At 33.7% G+C, this 17,615-nt stretch overlaps 1 protein-coding gene across 1 annotated transcript; it reads left to right on the plus strand.

Moving 5' to 3' along the window:
• The first annotated feature begins 3,411 nt into the window (after positions 1-3,411).
• On the plus strand, positions 3,412-5,253 carry LOC149150055 (putative disease resistance protein At5g63020). Its single transcript, XM_089442685.1, has one exon. The coding sequence runs from the start codon at positions 3,412-3,414 to the stop codon at positions 5,251-5,253; it is 1,842 nt and encodes a 613-aa protein (XP_089298811.1).
• The last annotated feature ends 12,362 nt before the right edge of the window (positions 5,254-17,615 follow it).

A 17,615-nucleotide genomic window follows, 5' to 3' on the forward strand; every position in this document is an offset into this window, starting at 1 on the left:
TCAAATGCTTGAAAAATAATTTCTTCAATAATATTGAAAAATAAATATTCCTTTTTCAAAGTTAAATATTATAAATTGTATTGGTCAATGCTAAACTAATAGTGATCAATAACAAATTGATTGATAGAGTCTTGCCTTGAGGTGGAGAAAATCTAGCAAATATAGAGATGAATATTGTTGAAAAAATCGTGGATGAAATAATGGATAGATCATAGGAGATAGTTAGAGAGATATTATTGGATATATTTAAGGAAATAATTAAAACTAATTAGATAATTATGATGCATTTTTTATGGTCACATATAGTTATAAATATAAATTCCCTTAACAAAGAACTACATCATGCTCCTGACATCCCTTGCTTTTTGAGGGTGTGTCTTTTTGTGTCTGTTGCCTAGTTACATCAATCACAAATCTCCTAATTTCTCTATATGTAGAAGGAAAGAAAGAAAATAAATAAATAAATAATATTGAGTAATATATGATGATCATGACCCTAATGATGAAGAAGAACATCCACTAATACCTATATGGTTTACCCAACCTTAAGAAGGTATTCTTTAACATTTTATTTTTATAATAAAAAAGAAGCGTGAGAAGAATTCCAAAATAAACATAGTTTTATTGGTTTAAAAGATCAAGAAGATCAGTAGTGTGACAAATATTTTGAAGATTAGATTGAGTGTGAGTATGAAATGGAAAATTGAATAAAAAATGTTTTTCATCTTTAACCCTCTTAGGATCCCATAGGTGAAACCCATTCATCCCATGGGATTTTGGGAATTGGAGGATGTTCAGTTTCACTCTGAAGGTGATGAGAATTTGTTATTATCTTGGCAATGTTCATTTTCTTCTTAACACTAGTCAATATAGAAAGACAATTTTGGTTTTTTAGATTGGGGTTAATCACCTATATATAATATCTTAGTTTTCTTTTTCCTTCGAGCTCTTCATTGTCCCATAATTTCTCCTTAAATTTGGAAGCAACAATATTTTTAATATTGTATGGGTTCTGCAAGATGATCTCTTCCTTTATTTCCCAATGACCCAACCATGATTAGGCATCTGTATGCATCCTTATGCCTCCCCAGTTTGAGTAGAAGGTGGGGGTTTTGGGTACAACTAGAAGCAATTTTAGGAACCTCTTCGCATTCATGTTATATAATTTCTTCTTATACATAAGATTCTTGGTAAATTGTCCTTTCAATGGGGTAAGGCTTGCAGGTGGACATGGTAGGGAGTATTTCCTTTAATCTTAAGGTTCTAGGGTATAAACTACTTTTGGATTTCTTCAATCTTCCTCCAAAAGTTTTTGGATATACATCCATGTAAAATATCAATAACGACTTGAGGTGAAATCTTGATTTGTGTTAGTTAAACTATTTTTTTTTTACTATATATATCGATTCAGCACCCTGAAAATCTCCTAGTGCACTTTGATTGTGTAGGGGTTACCTATCAAACTTGTGATTTCAATAAATTCCTATGGAATTTTAGAGAAATTAGATCCAAAAAACGCACCTAAAAAACATCCAAAAAAACCTCACTAAAGACAACTCTAATGAAGAGTATTATTATTTTCTACTATGATTTTATTAGAATAGAATATAAAAGTTAATAAATAGGTGAAAAATGGAAAATATTTAGTATAATACTTGAAAGTTTTATTAATAGTTATATGTCCATTTAGTTTAAAATGTATGTATAAAAATGTAAAAATTTCAGTAATCATTTTGTAGAAATATGACTAAATTAATGCACTCCACATTAACATATTTATATTATTAATTATTTTATGATTTAAAAAAAAAAAAATCACGGATTCCCAATATGTTTTAGAATGTAAATTTTGTTATCTTTAAAATATTTTAATTTAATTATATTTTAAATTATATTTTTAAGTTTTTAAAATTAAAATTAAAAAAAAACAAATATTAATGTTTTTATTGGTGACAAGGTGTTTTGTTAAGGCATTGGATGGTGTAAAGGTTCCTAGTTGGAAACTTTATGGATAAAAATCTAATCATGCTAAGGGATGATGTGGGGAGCATGATTTTGAAAACTTAAAAGATCCTCAAATGTAGAAATGAGTCTTTGGGATTAATCACATTGGATTAAAAATTTATTTATTTAATAGTATTATATAAATTGATAATTAATCTAGTTTTCAACCAAATGTATATTGAATAGGCCAACCCTAACGAATAATATTCTCTAAATTAATTATTCTTACATAATATTATTATATAAATTGATTAATAATTTATAATATCATATAAAATATTTAATTATTACATAATAGATGGTTTCTAACTAAATATTAAATAATTTAACAAACATTTCTTTCTCACGTATTCTTAAATATTCTTTTCTTTCCTTGGTAATGATTTCACCAATAATTTAACAAACATTTCTTTCTCACGTATTTTTAAATATTTTTTTCTTTCTTTAGTAATGATTTCACCAACAGTTAATTTTAAACGGCTAACCCTGAACAATGACGCATCCTGTTATCTGAACAATGATGCATCCCTACTATTTATTCTTTGAGATCAATTGATTTCTCACCTTTTCCTGAGGATGAACCACATTAGTTGGTTCGAAACCTCGACCCAATACTGATGTGATTAATCCGAAACACTAGTTTCCACATTATGAATAACAAAAGTGTGAGATCCTCGATAATAACTACTCGAACCAAATTAAACAAAAGTGTGAGATCCTCGATAATAACTACTCGAACCAAATTAAACAAGTCTGAGATCCTCAATGATAACTACTCAAACCAAATTAAATATACTAATCATCTGGAGACTCAAATAACTTAATAAACTATATATAAATATACAATATTTTAATTTAATTAAATATTATACTCGCGTGACTTAATAAACTATACATATACATATACATATAAATATATAATATTTCAATTTAACTAAATATTATTAATATTTATAAAAAAAATTGGGTTACACCTTTGAAGAAAAAGTCAGGTAACAAAATTATTAAAATTAAATATTGATATTACTTTTTTATTTGTTTTAAATTGTTACTATTAAAGATTTATTTTCAAATTTTATATAAAGTAGGTTATACCTTTCTTACATTTATGAAATGAAAATCTATAAATTCTAATTCCATATTTATGTAAAGGATTGAAGGATATTTAACAAGCAATGACGTCTGATAACTGTGTATCCCATTGTTGATTTTACTAATATACTAATCCTCTGTATCTTTATATTTATATATGATTTATAATAAGTCAAGTCAGCTTGCTTTTTTAATAATGACTAATGACTGCCTATCCATTGCCCTGTATCTCATTGCAAGTTCGTGTTTATATATGATTGTCTATAGCCCCTTCAGACCCGTGATTCTTCTGTTGCGAAGCCAAAAAAATGGGCAATGGCTGCTATTATCACTGAAGTGGCGGCCAATACGGTCAGTAGCGCTATTTCTGCACTCATCCGACAAATGGACGATGTTATTCGGTTGGATGAGAACCGTCAGATTCTTGAAGGGCAGTTAAATCGTATGAAGACTCTCTTACTCGATGTTAGAGATCAATTTCAAGATTGGCAAAAGACGCCCCCTCAATCTCTGCAAAATTGTCTGCTAAGGATGCAAGACGCAGTTGGAAAAGCAGGAGAGTTGATCGATTGCTCTCGAAGGCGGCAGCGGTGTATCAGTTGCCTCCTTTGGAAGCCTGAACTTTCTACAGAAATCCGAAAGTGGAAGACAACTTTTGATGAGCTCTTTCACAATCTTCAGACCGACTTCTCTGTGTTTCACAGTGCTCAACAGATTGAGTCCGCGGCGCCACAACAGGCGAATCTACTGCTTCAAGACGAACCAGACACCGGACTGATAGGGTTGGAAATTAGATCTGCTGAAATACGACTTGAGAGGTGGCTTACAGAGGCCCCCCGCGATCGGATATTTGCTGTATATGGGATGGGTGGGGTTGGCAAAACAGTGTTGCTAAAAAAGGTCTACAACACCTACAAGGTAAGTGGTGTTTTTGATCATATGATTTGGGTTGCAGTTGCCCAATTTTCCATTCTGGACTTGCAGAGTCGTATGGCTTCTGCAATCAATTTAGACCTCAGTGCCTATTCTTATAATGATGTTGATTCGCGGAAGATGAAGCTGTCGGCACATCTGAGGACGAAGAAATTTTTCCTAATTTTAGACGATTTGTGGAGCGCAGTCACTCTGAAAGAATTGGGCGTGGAATTTGGCGAGAACAAAGGGAGCAAAGTTGTATTCTCTACTCGAAATAGAGATCTGATTCCAGAAATGAATGCAGACCAGTCCATGCAAATACAGCCACTGCCAAGAGAGGAAGCCTGGGAATTGTTTTGCAAAGTAGCTTTCAAAGACGAGCATGTGCCTGACGAGATAGAGCATACTGCTAGAGTCGTCGCAGAGGAGTGTAAAGGGTTGCCCTTGGCTATAAATGTCATAGCTTCAACAATGATTGGCAACCGGGCTGTAAATGAGTGGAACCTTGCTTTAAGGCAGATTCAGACTGTGGATTCAAATTTTCCAATTACTCATCCTCGACTTGATCGAGATCTGTATGAGCGATTGAGATGGAGCTACGATAATTTACCCCATGCTCATTTGAAAACCTGTTTTCTGTATTGTTTGATGGCTCCAGAGGACTCGTACGTTCCGGTGCACATTATATCGCAGGTGTGGATCGCAGAAGGTATAGTAAAGAGCAAAGATTTGGACTCCTTAATGGATACTGCGCACAGCTATGTAAAGTTACTTGCCGATCGTTCCTTATTCCAATTGAGAGCAGTTGGTGGATCCAGTTATTGGAGCGTTGCGTTTGGCGTTCACGATGTTGTGCGGGACATGGCAATTTATGTGGCAGAGAAAGAGGAGAATTTTGTATCGATGGCAGGTCAACATTGCCCCGACATCGACGCCCTTTTCCCCGACATCGAGACACGCCATAATTGCAGGAGGCTCTGCCTTTTTGGTAGCAATATTACATCTCTCCCCGACATGGAATTGAGATGTCCAAAATTGGTAGGTCTATCTTTAACACTCAATCTTGAATTAAAAGAGATTCGAGAAGTATTTTTGCTTAACCTCGTCTTTCTGAGGGTGCTGGCTTTAAATAACACGGGTCTACAATTATTGCCAAAATCATTGTGGCAATTGAAACAACTTGAATATCTTAATCTGAACCATATTCAAATTGAATATGTGCATTCAGGCATTGGCATGTGAAATGAGAGATCTCAGTGGATGTAAGAGGTTAAAATCATTGCCATGTGAAATGAGAGATCTCAAAAATCTCAAATTTCTGGATCTCAGCGGATGTCATAATTTAGAATCATTGCCATCTGAAATCGCAGAACTCAAAGAGCTCAAATATCTGAATCTCAAGGGCTGTCGTAAGTTACAGGTGATTCCTCCTGAGATCAGACTGCTTACGAATTGTGAAATTCTGCGGTAGAGAAGAGGGACAGGTGATTCCCCGTGAGATTAAATTGCTCTCAAATTTTCGCGTTCATGTTTGTACTGGAAATTTTAATATAAAAAGGATGTGATCGTAATTTTTTTATTAATAAAATTTTTTCGTGCAAAATACATTCTTTATATAAATAAATATATTTTCAATTATATTTTTATATATAATTTTTATAATTTATAAGATTTACATATCATTCTTAATTTAATTGATTAATTAAAAATATGTATTTGTTAATAACCATTATAAAATCAAATTTTTTTGATTAGCAGTAGTCTAATGAGATATTTTTTATTAGTTTTTTTTGCCTAATGGAAATTTCAGTTATATTTTGAGAAAATCTGACAAGGATTTTTGTAAATCTAAGTTATAGTAGTTGAGATTCAATATTTTAGATTTTTTAGGTGATTTAGATGGTGCTGAATCCATTTTCATCGTTAAAAACAAAATTCAAACAGTGCTTCTACAAAAAAAATTTAAAATTCAACTACTCCCTTAAAATTATTGGAAACATAAAAACTATGTGCAATTATTGACATGTCTCATCTAAAGAACAAATATGTAGACACTTTAATGGATAATGCTCACAACTATGTAAAGCTAGTTGCAGATTGCTCCTTATTCCAGTTGTTTTGGAAAATTGTGTATCCATGGCAGGTCAACATTGCCCAGAGATCGACGCCCTTTTCCCGCACATCGACATTTGAGGTAATTGCAAGAGGCTCTCCCTTTATAGTAGTGACGTCTCTGCAACAACATAATTGAGATATCCAAAACTGGTTAATGTAGGACACGATTTTGACTTGTAAGTGATTCCGGAAGCATTTTTCCTTAACCTCCTGTCTCATAGGGTGTTAGATTCACGTAACACGGGCTACAATTATTTTCAGAATCATTGTGGCAAATAAAGCAACTTGAATTTCTTTGTGTGAATTACACTGAAATTGTAGATGTGCATTGAGGCATTCGCAATCTTTAAAACCTTCGATTTTTACATGTCAAGGGATGTACAAACTTACCATCATGGCAATGTGAAATGAGAGCTCTAAAAATTCTCAATTTTCTGAATCTCGGGAGATGTCGTCATCTAAAAAAAGCATTGCCACGTGGAATTGTAGAAATCAATGATTTCAAATATCTGGATCTTAGGATCAGTCGGAGGTGATTCCCCTTAAAAGTATAATGCTCTCAAATTCTACATTAAAGAAGAGGAGTCTTCGTGTAGAATGAAATTTTAATTTAAGGATGCTATGATCATAATTTTTATTAATAAAATTTTATTATGCAAAATATATATTCAAATTAACATTGTGTTTGATGCCAATAAAATAAATTGAGTATTTTAATAATTTTTTAATATTATATTGTTTTTTTTATAATTAAAATATATATATATATATATATATATATATATATATATTATTTTATTTTATTTTATGGATATTATTTTTATGTTAATTTTAAATATTATTAATTATACGTAAGTTATTATATATTAAAGTAATAATCTTAAAATAATTATAATTGTCAAATCCTCATGAATCAAGTTAAAAACTTAAAGCCTATAGTAGTGAGAGGATGTTATAAGTAAAATATGAGAGAATTGAACATATTGGTTTATAAAATGATTTTATTAATTATTTGTGTGATTTATTTTGTTTTTGAGCTTGTCTTTTTTAAAGACAATTTAAATAAAAAAATGATTTCATTAAACATATAGAAAATGATGAGATTGAATTTACAAAAGTAAATTTAATGTTTTTTTTCAAAATGATCATTAAGAAAAGAAAAGATATTAGTGTAATTAATATTTATGTTAATTATATTACGATTTAGATATATTTTACTAATATTAATAATAAATTAAAACAAAGAAGTACATACCATCTTTCCTTCTCCCCTTTAATAGATATAAGAAGATATGTTTTTATTTATTGAATACAAAGTTCATCTCTTGTCACAAGTGGGATTCTTTTCCTATTCATTTTATTTATATCTTTGATATCTTTATCACTTTAGTGATTCTATAAGGTTGTGAGCTTTGGGTTGTAGTTATTCTAGGGAAATTTTGGTAGCCTCAATGGTTAGTTTAATTGTTAGATTCTCTTACGCTAAAGTTCAATAAGGCTTTAAGAAATTGAATCTCATTAAGTTTTCTGGGGTTACATGTGAAATGTACAAAGTTGAGTAAAAAAAAAAATGTGAAATGTACAAAGTTGAGTCAAACATAAAAATAAATAAAAATAAATAAATAAAAATATTGTGTACATTTGGAACATCTTTAGTATGAACTATCCAAAACTCATGCATGTCTAGAATAATCTTGAGAGTTATCAATGCTTTCTTCATAGGGTGAGATAAACTAAAAAATTGTTACATTCTAGGATAAGTTTGGGAGCCTTAATGGTTAATTTAATTGTTAGATTCTCTTATGCTAAAGTTCAATGAGGCCTCAACAAATTAAATATCATTAAGTTTGTTTCGGTCACATGTGAAATGTACAAGGTTGAGTCAAACATAAAACTTGGTGTGGGCACTTGGAAAGTCTCTAGCATGAACTATCCAAAGACTTATGCATGTCTAGAATAATCTCAAGAGTTATCAATACTTTCTTGATAGGGAGAGATAAGCTAAAAAAATGTTACAACTTGTAAGTATATTGCATTATCTCATCTAAACCATTACATAGGGCTAAAAAAGTCTATACCAACCTAGATCGATCTTAACTCTGAATCTACCAAACACCGAGAGGGATCAAATCTCTGTGAGGTACAAACCTCTTTTTGATTGAAAATATATTTGATCTCTCTTGGTGCTTGGTAGATCTGATGTTAAGATGGATCTAGGTTGGTTGTTAATAAATTAATAATCTTAACTAATTAGTTAGGACAAAGAGAATTCCATATTCCTGGGCCCTATATTATAGAGCAGATGAATGATATTCTGGAAATGATAGTAGATCTAGCAGAGATCAATAATATTTGTACAACATATCAATACCAAACAATTATTTTCAGGTTCAAAGGTTTTTTTCCAAAACCCATGGATCTTTTCCAATGGATTTTTACGAACTGGACGGTAAACTGTGAGATTCACTTATGCTCAAAGGATTTCTTCATGGTAAAATTTGGATCATTAGAGATTAGAGATCAGGTTTTACATGAGGGTCATTGGCTCTGGGGAAATGCGGGATTATTTATCACCCCATGGTTCCCAAATTTTGATGCTAATACAATAACAGTCTCCAAAATATTGGTATGGGCAAGATTGATAACTTACCCCTTCATTTATGGCACCCAAAATTACTGGAGGAATCAACAACATGTTGGGGAGATATATCAAGATGGATACACAAATAACTGAAGAATCAATTTATATATTTCCTGGGATATGTCTAGAGGTAGACCTTAGTAAAGGACTACCTAATTGTATCTTTTTGACACACAAGAACCAGAGCTAGACCCAGTTCTTCGGTTATGAGAACACTCCATTTGGATGTCATCTATGTCTTCAAATTGGACATCTACAAACCATATGTCCTTTGGTAAAGAAAGACCCTAAGAGGAAAAATAAACCTATCAAAAAGCCAAAGGGATGGCATTTCCCAACACCACAACCCGACGAAGAAGAGGAAGAGGAGGACTTGGGACCCCCTGTCGTTAAGGAAATCCCAAATCCACATACATCTTTAGTGAACAAAGAATTGATTCAGCAAGGAACAGGAGGATCATCTTCACAAAATCCAAGAGCAAAAGGTCACTCGGGCCAAGAAATGTTGAAGGAGAAGGAGGTAACAGGATTCAAGCTTCCTTATACATCTAGGAGTTTAGACTCAGATAAGAAACAGCCGATGTAGACAGAAGATAACCAACTAATTATTGTAACAACCACTCATGTTCAAGGAGGATGGAAAATTGTAGAAAAGAAGAAAGGGAGAAAAGGGTGACTAAGACTTTTTTATTAGCCCCAATTTTTTTAATTTTTTTATAGTTTTTTTGGCATTGATTTTATGGGCACCAACTTTTTGAGTGGTGCAACTTGGGAATGCACTATGTGCATCTATGTATGTAACTTTTTATAATTAATAGAAAGTTACCACGGAATAAATAAATAAATAAATTATAATATCGATGTAGCGATGATGTCAACATTATTATTAGATTTTATTGAAAATTATTATAAAAATATTAATATCCACAATTAATATATAATAAGATTAATAATAAACTTATATAAGGGTAAAAATTTAAATTTGCATAGTTAAACTTCAAAAAAAAATTATTACTATGGATTATTTAATGCCTATGGGGGATAGTTTAATTGGCCATTGCAATGTATAAAGTAATGTAAACCACAATATTTAATGTTCAAATCCCCATTGGGTCAGACCAAAAAGCTAACATATATGAACTATTTAATGTATTGTTTAATGTATGTTGATGACCACTTTACCACATATATTATTAAGTTGTAAACATGCTTTGCTATAATACCATGGGTCAATACCATGACTTATCCAAAAATCGTAACTCAATTCACAATCAAAATAATTTATACATATTTTATTTTATAACATTTTTTAAATTAAATCTAAAAGCAAACGATTATAATTACTTTTGACATATATTTGCAATGTTGCACTGAGTTTCCAGGAAGAGGAAATGCGGGAGCTAGGATATGCACAAGGGGGGAGTATATAAGCAACCCCAAATTCTAGGGATTTTTCGAGGAAACGGGGGGACGTTATAGTCATAAAAATTATAAAATTATAAATTATTAAAATTTTAATATATAAAAATAAAGAAATAAAATCCCAAAAATATGTGAATAACCAAATAGAAAATCTTAATAATTATGAAATATACATATAAAGACTAAATATGATCATCATTACATATTATACTATTATCATTTGACATTTCTGCATTGCAAATCTAAAAGTAAATTACTAAATTGAATCCATCATTTGACATTATGCAATGTTCCTTCTAAATTCATCATATGGCATGATGAAAGGTACATCTAAATTAAATTAATAAATTCATCATTTGACAATTGAAATTATGCAATGCACATCAAATTTTCAAAAACGATAAAAAGTAAATTCATCATATGACAATGACATTGACATTATGTTGAAGTCTAAAATAGCCATAAAATACTAAACTAAATGTAAACATAGAAAGCACTGAGTAATGAAATACTAGTAAATCTCTCAAAAAATACTAAATAAGACTAATAAATTTTAGCTCAAGGGTGAAATTTAAGGAGTTTTTCATTTTAGAGGGGAAATTTTTTTATAAAACACCCATTTGATATAGATAGCTCAACTTTTATTTAAAATATAATTATTTTTTTCATTTTAGCCCCCAAAAAAAAGGGCGGCTAAACCATGCAAAACTCATTTGGCCCGATTCGCCTAAGTTTTAGAGGTTAAATTATTGCAGATCACCCGATTTTCTGCTTTGAGATGTTAAATTCTTGCAAATCACCCATTTTCTAGTTTGGGAGGTTGTTAAATTCTTGCAAATCGCCCATTTTCTAGTTTGGGAGGTTGTTAAATTCTTGCAAATCACCCATTTTCTGGTTTGGGAGGTTGGATTTGCTACACTCCGGTGCACATTATATCACACATGTGGATTGTAGAAGGTATAGTAAAAAGAAAAGATGTGGAAACCTTAATGGATACTGCTTACAACTACATAAAGTTACTTGCATATCATTCCTTATTCAAGTTGTGAGCAATTGGTTGATCCAGTTATTGGGTCTTTACATTTGGAGTTCATGATGTTGCACGCGACAAGGCAATTTATGTGGCAGAGAGAGATAGGAGAATTTTGTATCCATGGAAGGTCAGCATTGCCCCAACATCAACGCCCTTTTCCCTGACATCGAGACTCGCGATAATTGCAGGAGGCTCTTCCTTTTTGGTTGCAATATTACGTCTCTACCAGACAAGGAATTGAGATGTCCAAAATTGGTCAGCCTAGTTCTAACCCACGATGAATTAAAAGAGATTCCGGAAGCATTTTTGCTTAACCTTGTCTGTCTAAGGGTGTTATGTTTAAGTTACACGGTGCCACAATGATTTTGGATCATTGGGGCAATTGAAACAACTTGAATTTCTTGGTCTGAACTATACTCAAATTGAATATACATCTTAGTGGATGTAAAAGATTAAAATCATTGCCATGTGAAATGAGAGATCTCAAAAATGTCAAATTTCTAGATCCCAGCAAACGTCATCATTTGGAATCCTTGCCATCTGAAATTGCAGAACTCAAAGATCTGAAGTATCTGAATCTCAAGGACTGTCGTAATTTACAGGTGATTCCTCCTGAGATTAGACTGCTTATAAATTGTGAAATTCTGCAGTAGAGAAGAGGGACAGTTGATTCCTCGTGAGATTCAATTGCTTTCAAATTGTAAAATTCTAAGATATAGAAGAGGAGTCTGTTTGTACTATGAAATTTTAATATAAAAATCATGTGATTTATAAGACTCATGTATCATTTTTAATTTAATTGATTTAATAATTAAAAATATGTATTTGTTAATAAAAAAATATAAACTCAAATCCTTCTTTAATTATTGGAAGGATGAAACGACGTGCAATTAACTGAAACCCCGAAGTCTCAGCGACGAGCAGAGTTATTTTATTTTATTGAGGTGGTGTAATAATTCCTTTTCCCGTCAACTAATAGATTCATGATTATATAGTTATTTTTATTTTATTTGGTTCACTATACTGATTTGGTATTAGCTAAGTATCGAAATAACATGTTGTTATTTTTGTTTTTTCTAAATGTGGTTTATTGTGTTGATTTAGTATTAACTATGTACACGAATAAGATTTATATGTTATTTTGAGGAATATAACGAATCAAGATAGATAACTCACAAATAATATCTACATGTTATTTTGAGGAATCAAGATAGATAATGACATTACAGATAAATATGTCATAGTCTAAGCTTGTAACCCCAAAGAGGAGGAAGACAATAGAACATCCCCACCACACAACCTACACTAGCTCGACATGATGTGTAAATTGAATTTTAGGAATCAAGATAGATAATTGTATTATAGAAAAACATGTCATAGCATAAGCTTCTAACCCAAGACAACATATCATCCCCACTACACGACACAGGATGTGTATTACTCATGAGAATACTTCTGCTAAATCACATTCAAACTTTTTGGGTCTACCTATTTTAAACTACTTAATGTGGTTCATCATAAGAATAAGATATGTGAATAAGAAAATAAACATCAGAGATCAGAGACCATGGTGAAGATGGTACAAAGGAGGACGATTTGTAACTATCCATCAAGTAGTGTAATTATGGAGAAGAGGTGTAATTATGGAAGCAAAGCATAAAGCTTGGGTGTTGTGATGGTACAAACACGACTGAGATGTAACTATTTGTTTGATCATGCAATTATGAAGAGGTGTAATTATGGACCCACAGTAGAAAGCTTGGGTGTGGTGGAGAGGATTTAAACGATTATTTGATTTTTTTATTTTTTTTTGATGTTATAATTTTATTATATGGGAAAATATATTATTTTTATAATATTAATTTTACTTTTTAAAATTAATATATAAATAGAATAAAAAATTATATTAATTTTCGGTATATTTTTTTAAATTAAATGTATATTTATTTTTAATTTGAAATTATTTTAAAAAGAGAAATAAAATAATATAATAAAAGATATAGAATTAAATATAATTACAAAGAAATAAACAAAATAAATGTAATTAAAATATAATTGTAAAAGAAAAACCTAAAAAATACATATGATTTCATCAAGTTGAATGTATTAATGAAAGTATTTAGATATGTTTGTTAAGCGATAAATAAAATGATTTTGTTTTGTAATGTAAAAATTATGTCTATAGTATTAAATTTTATTTTATTTTTTCGCTAAAGCAAGAGACGGTCCTTCTATTAACTTAGGTAAAAAATGATTTACACAGGTTACAACAGACGCACAGAACCACAAACTCCCACAAAGGGAGAGGGAAGAGACCCAAAGTACCCATAAAACCCTCCAAAAGTCAAACAGAAACAATGCCTAGACTGCCCTGGAACCGTAAGTGGGCAAGTGGAACCAAAGTCCGTGCCTCAAAACTGACCGTTGATCTGTCTCCTTCCTATCCGGCGGTCAAGAAACAAACACAAGCAGAAAAAACCTTAAGATGCTCGATCAACGCTAACCATTGATCTTTTCCGACTAATCCAATGGCTGGTGTCCATATCACGCGGCTTAAAAACCCGCTGAATACCGTGCGATGAAGGTGATTTGCTTTTTTCCATCCTCTGCCACGTGTTGCTTCCTGAGTGGAATCGCTAGCCTTTCAGAAAAACTGTCTTTGGTTTGGATGGAGCCCAATGAAGGTGGTAAACCATTAGTAGTTTTATCCTTTCGGGCCCACCAACTTGCACGCCAAAAGGTGGTCGTTGATCTTCCTTCTCCGGATCTGATGGCCACAAACCAAAGCGGACCGCACATCTGCTCGTGGATTACCCAGCGATGAAGGTGGTAATCACTTTTCTCCCACCACCATGCGTCGCTTGCTGAATGGTATCGCTTGTCCTCCGAGAAAATCACTCTCGGGTCAGAGGGTGCCCGATGCAGGTGGTAAATCTCGAGCAGTTTTTGACCTTGGATTTCTTTTCCTTTGACCTCAAATGCATTACATAAGGAAGACATATCCGAAAGGGAGGCCTCCTGAATGGAATGCCTTATGCATGGTGTTGGTGCTCTTAGGCGATCGTCTTGGTAGCATATTCTTTCATCTCTTCTCCTATCACGATTTCTGCCTTTGTTCCTACTTGCAGAGGCACCCTTGGAGAACCGACAGTGCATATCCTCAGATAAACTTTTTGATGTGAACTTAATCTTCGTTGACATGAAGTAAAATTCTGTCTCTTGATCTATTCTGGTACTGTTGTCTGTCGATGAGGGCCCGAGATGAGTATTCCTCCTTCAACCTGTCATCCATTACCTCCTCCCACCAACAAGACAAGTCGATATGCTTGTTTTGAACCCCCTCATTGGCAATCCAGTCCACTACTTTGTTAGCTTCTCTGCGGACATGCACCAACCTAAGAGTTCTTAGCACTCTTAGGTGTGATTGGATTCTTTGGTATACTTTCAGAAGCCGCTAGTGTCCTGAGATTTTCTCTGGTGCTGTGCCAACATTTATCCTCTTCATCGAATTAATGACTAATTCTGAGTCAGCCTCAATGATGACATTATGTATGTTGTAGTTAAGCAGTGTTTCCAAGCATAATTCCATTGCCATGAGCTCAACCATATTATTGGTTTCTCTACCTTGATAAATATGGAAGATTACATATATGTTTCCTTCCTCATCCCTCATGACCCCTCCATAACCTGCTTCTCCCAGATTTCCTTTGAGGCACCATCTATGTTAAATTTTACAAAACCTTGTGAAGGAGGTTGCCAGAAAGCCTTTTCTGCTGAGCTATTCTTGTTGATATTCATAGAACCCCGTGGGAGACTAACCTTAAGCTCTAACTTCTCCAGGATTTCTGACCTCTCTTTATCCTATGGGTTTTTCAGTAGCGACACCTCCCAGGATATGAACAGTCTCTTTGATTTTCTTAAAGATTAGCTTTAGGATGATGTTCACCGGGTTCGCCTTACCCTTGAAAATCCTGTTGTTGCGCTCCTTCCAAACATTCCAAATTAATAACCTTGGGATCAACACCCAGGGGGATTTTAAAATCTCATTATCCGAAAAAAAATTCGCCAGTTTTTCAGTGTAGCAATGATGTCATTTACATGTCTATCTGTCTGCTCAAAGACATCTCCAACCCAGTTCCAAAGTGTTGTAGTGAATGAGCATCTATTCAGGATATGATTAGTGGTTTCTTCCTGATGTCCACACAAGTGACATCTTGAGGGGCCAAAAAATCCTCTTTTCCTTAGGTTATCCCATGTCAGAATCTTGCCCTGTTGAACTAGCCACGTGAACAGTTTCACTTTCATCTAATGAGGATTATCCCAGAGTTCTTTCCACATCTTATCAATGTTTGAAAAGTTAAGCCTTGTGTCTATCCTTTTGGCCTCTTTAAGGGTGAAGAAACTTGCCTTTTTCTTTCCCCATCTTAATTGATCATCCAAGGTTGAGCTTAAGATTTGTCTCTTTTCTAAAAGACCATTAAGGGCTATAGCTTGAGTATTCAACATGCCCATTTCCCTGTAATCTGGAAGTTTCCATATTCGCCATTTACCATTGTTCCTTGATTGATCCCAATAGTCACTTACCCTCCTTAATCCTTTGTTGATGGTATCTATGTGAATGTCTGCTAATTCTTCACTGCGGAGATTGTCCTCCTACTACCAATTATCCTCCCAGAACCAGGCCAGATTTCCATTTCTGATCTCCCAGAAACTATGATTTTGGACTAGAGCCTTGTTCTCCCATGCCCTATTCCAAATTGGTGAACCTTTTACTTGTCCTGTCATTCTTATGAGGTTCTTCTCCTACCAATCCCTAGCATACTTTTGCTTCCATAGTTTTGCCCAGGGGGCTTGTATTTCCTTTAGCCATCTCCACCAGACTTTGGCTCCTAGAACTCTGTTAAGAATTCCTAGGTCATGAAGACCCAGGCCACCATGGGATTTAGGTTTGCATACCCTGTCCCATGCCACTAGGGTCTATTTCCTCTTTTCTTCACCTTTCTCCCAGAGAAAGTCTCTCTGAATGTTTCTTATTTTAATAATTACACTAGCTGGTGCCGGAATGGCTGATAGCATATAGATAGGGATGGATTGGAGGATAGCCTTAGTTAGAATCAGCCTCCCTGCTAGATTTAGGGCTCTATTTGTCCATTTGTTGATCTTATCTCTTAGCTTATTTAGAACAAGCTCCCAGATTTCCTTGTGTAATGGTTTGTCAGTGAGGGGAACTCCCAGGTACTTCGAGCGCAATGACTCTCTTTGAAAGCCCAAAATTCTGGAAAGATTTGTTTGAATTGAAATATTTGTATTGAAAAAGAAAATCTTTGATTTAGTAAGACTTACCTCTGTGCCTGCTGCCATAGCAAACTCACTCAAAATCTACTTAAATGCTTTGGCTTCCTTGACTGTGGGTGTGCCTTGAAGCATAGGATCATCTACAAATTGCTGATGAGTCACTGTGTCCCCACCTTGGGTGAGTCTCAGACCATGAATTCTCCCTTCCTCCTTAGCAGCCTTGACTGCTCTCCCTAACCCTTCCATCATTAGAATGGAAAGGAAAGGAGAAATAGGATCACCTTGCCAGAGACCTCTGGTAGGCTTGAAGGTTTTGGAGGGAGAGCTGTTGAGAAGAATTGAATAGCTGGTAGTGGTAACTAGTGCCATGACCCACTTAATCCAATTGTAATCAATGCCATAGGCTTTTAGAACTGCTCTTATGTACGACTAGCTAAGTTTATCATAGGCGTTTGCTATGTCCAGCTGAATTATCATACCTGCCTATTTATTGGTAATGAGTGAATGAACCACTTCATGTGCTTGAATTATGTTATTAAGAATTTTTCTTCCTTCCACATATCTCGTTTGCTCCTCTGACACTAGGGAAGGGAGGAGAGGTTTGAGACGGTTGGCAATTACTTTGGATATTATTTTGTACACCACATTGCATAATGCTATAGGTCTGAATCTGTCTGGAGAGGTGGCCTTTTCCTGTTTGGGGATTAAGGCTATGAAAGATTCATTGAGCACCTTCAAGACTGTTTTAAATCTTCGAGAGTCTTCCACTACCTCCAGAATATCCTATTTTACTATCCTCCAACATGTTTTGGAAAATTCCACATTGAAGCCATCCGGGCCTGGTGCTTTCCCGTTGTGCATCTCTGTAATGACTTCCTCAATCTCTTCCTCTGTTACTGGTCTGTTGAGATTGTAATTGTCTTCTCTAGATACCAATTTAGGTATGTACTGAGTAAATATTTTCGTAAACTGATGTCTATCTACCATGGTTTCCTCAGCAATTCTCTGAAAATGCTGGACTAGAACCTCTTCCATCTCTTCATGAGTGTTTCTTTCTATTCCCTGCTGATCTGTAAGTTTCACAATTCTGTTATTGTT

The sequence above is a fragment of the Pinus tabuliformis genome, chromosome 9 (genome assembly GCF_031772625.1).
Source record: "Pinus tabuliformis cultivar Carrire ecotype Pingquan chromosome 9, CPIR1, whole genome shotgun sequence".
In the NCBI taxonomy this organism is placed as follows: Eukaryota; Viridiplantae; Streptophyta; class Pinopsida; order Pinales; family Pinaceae; genus Pinus; species Pinus tabuliformis.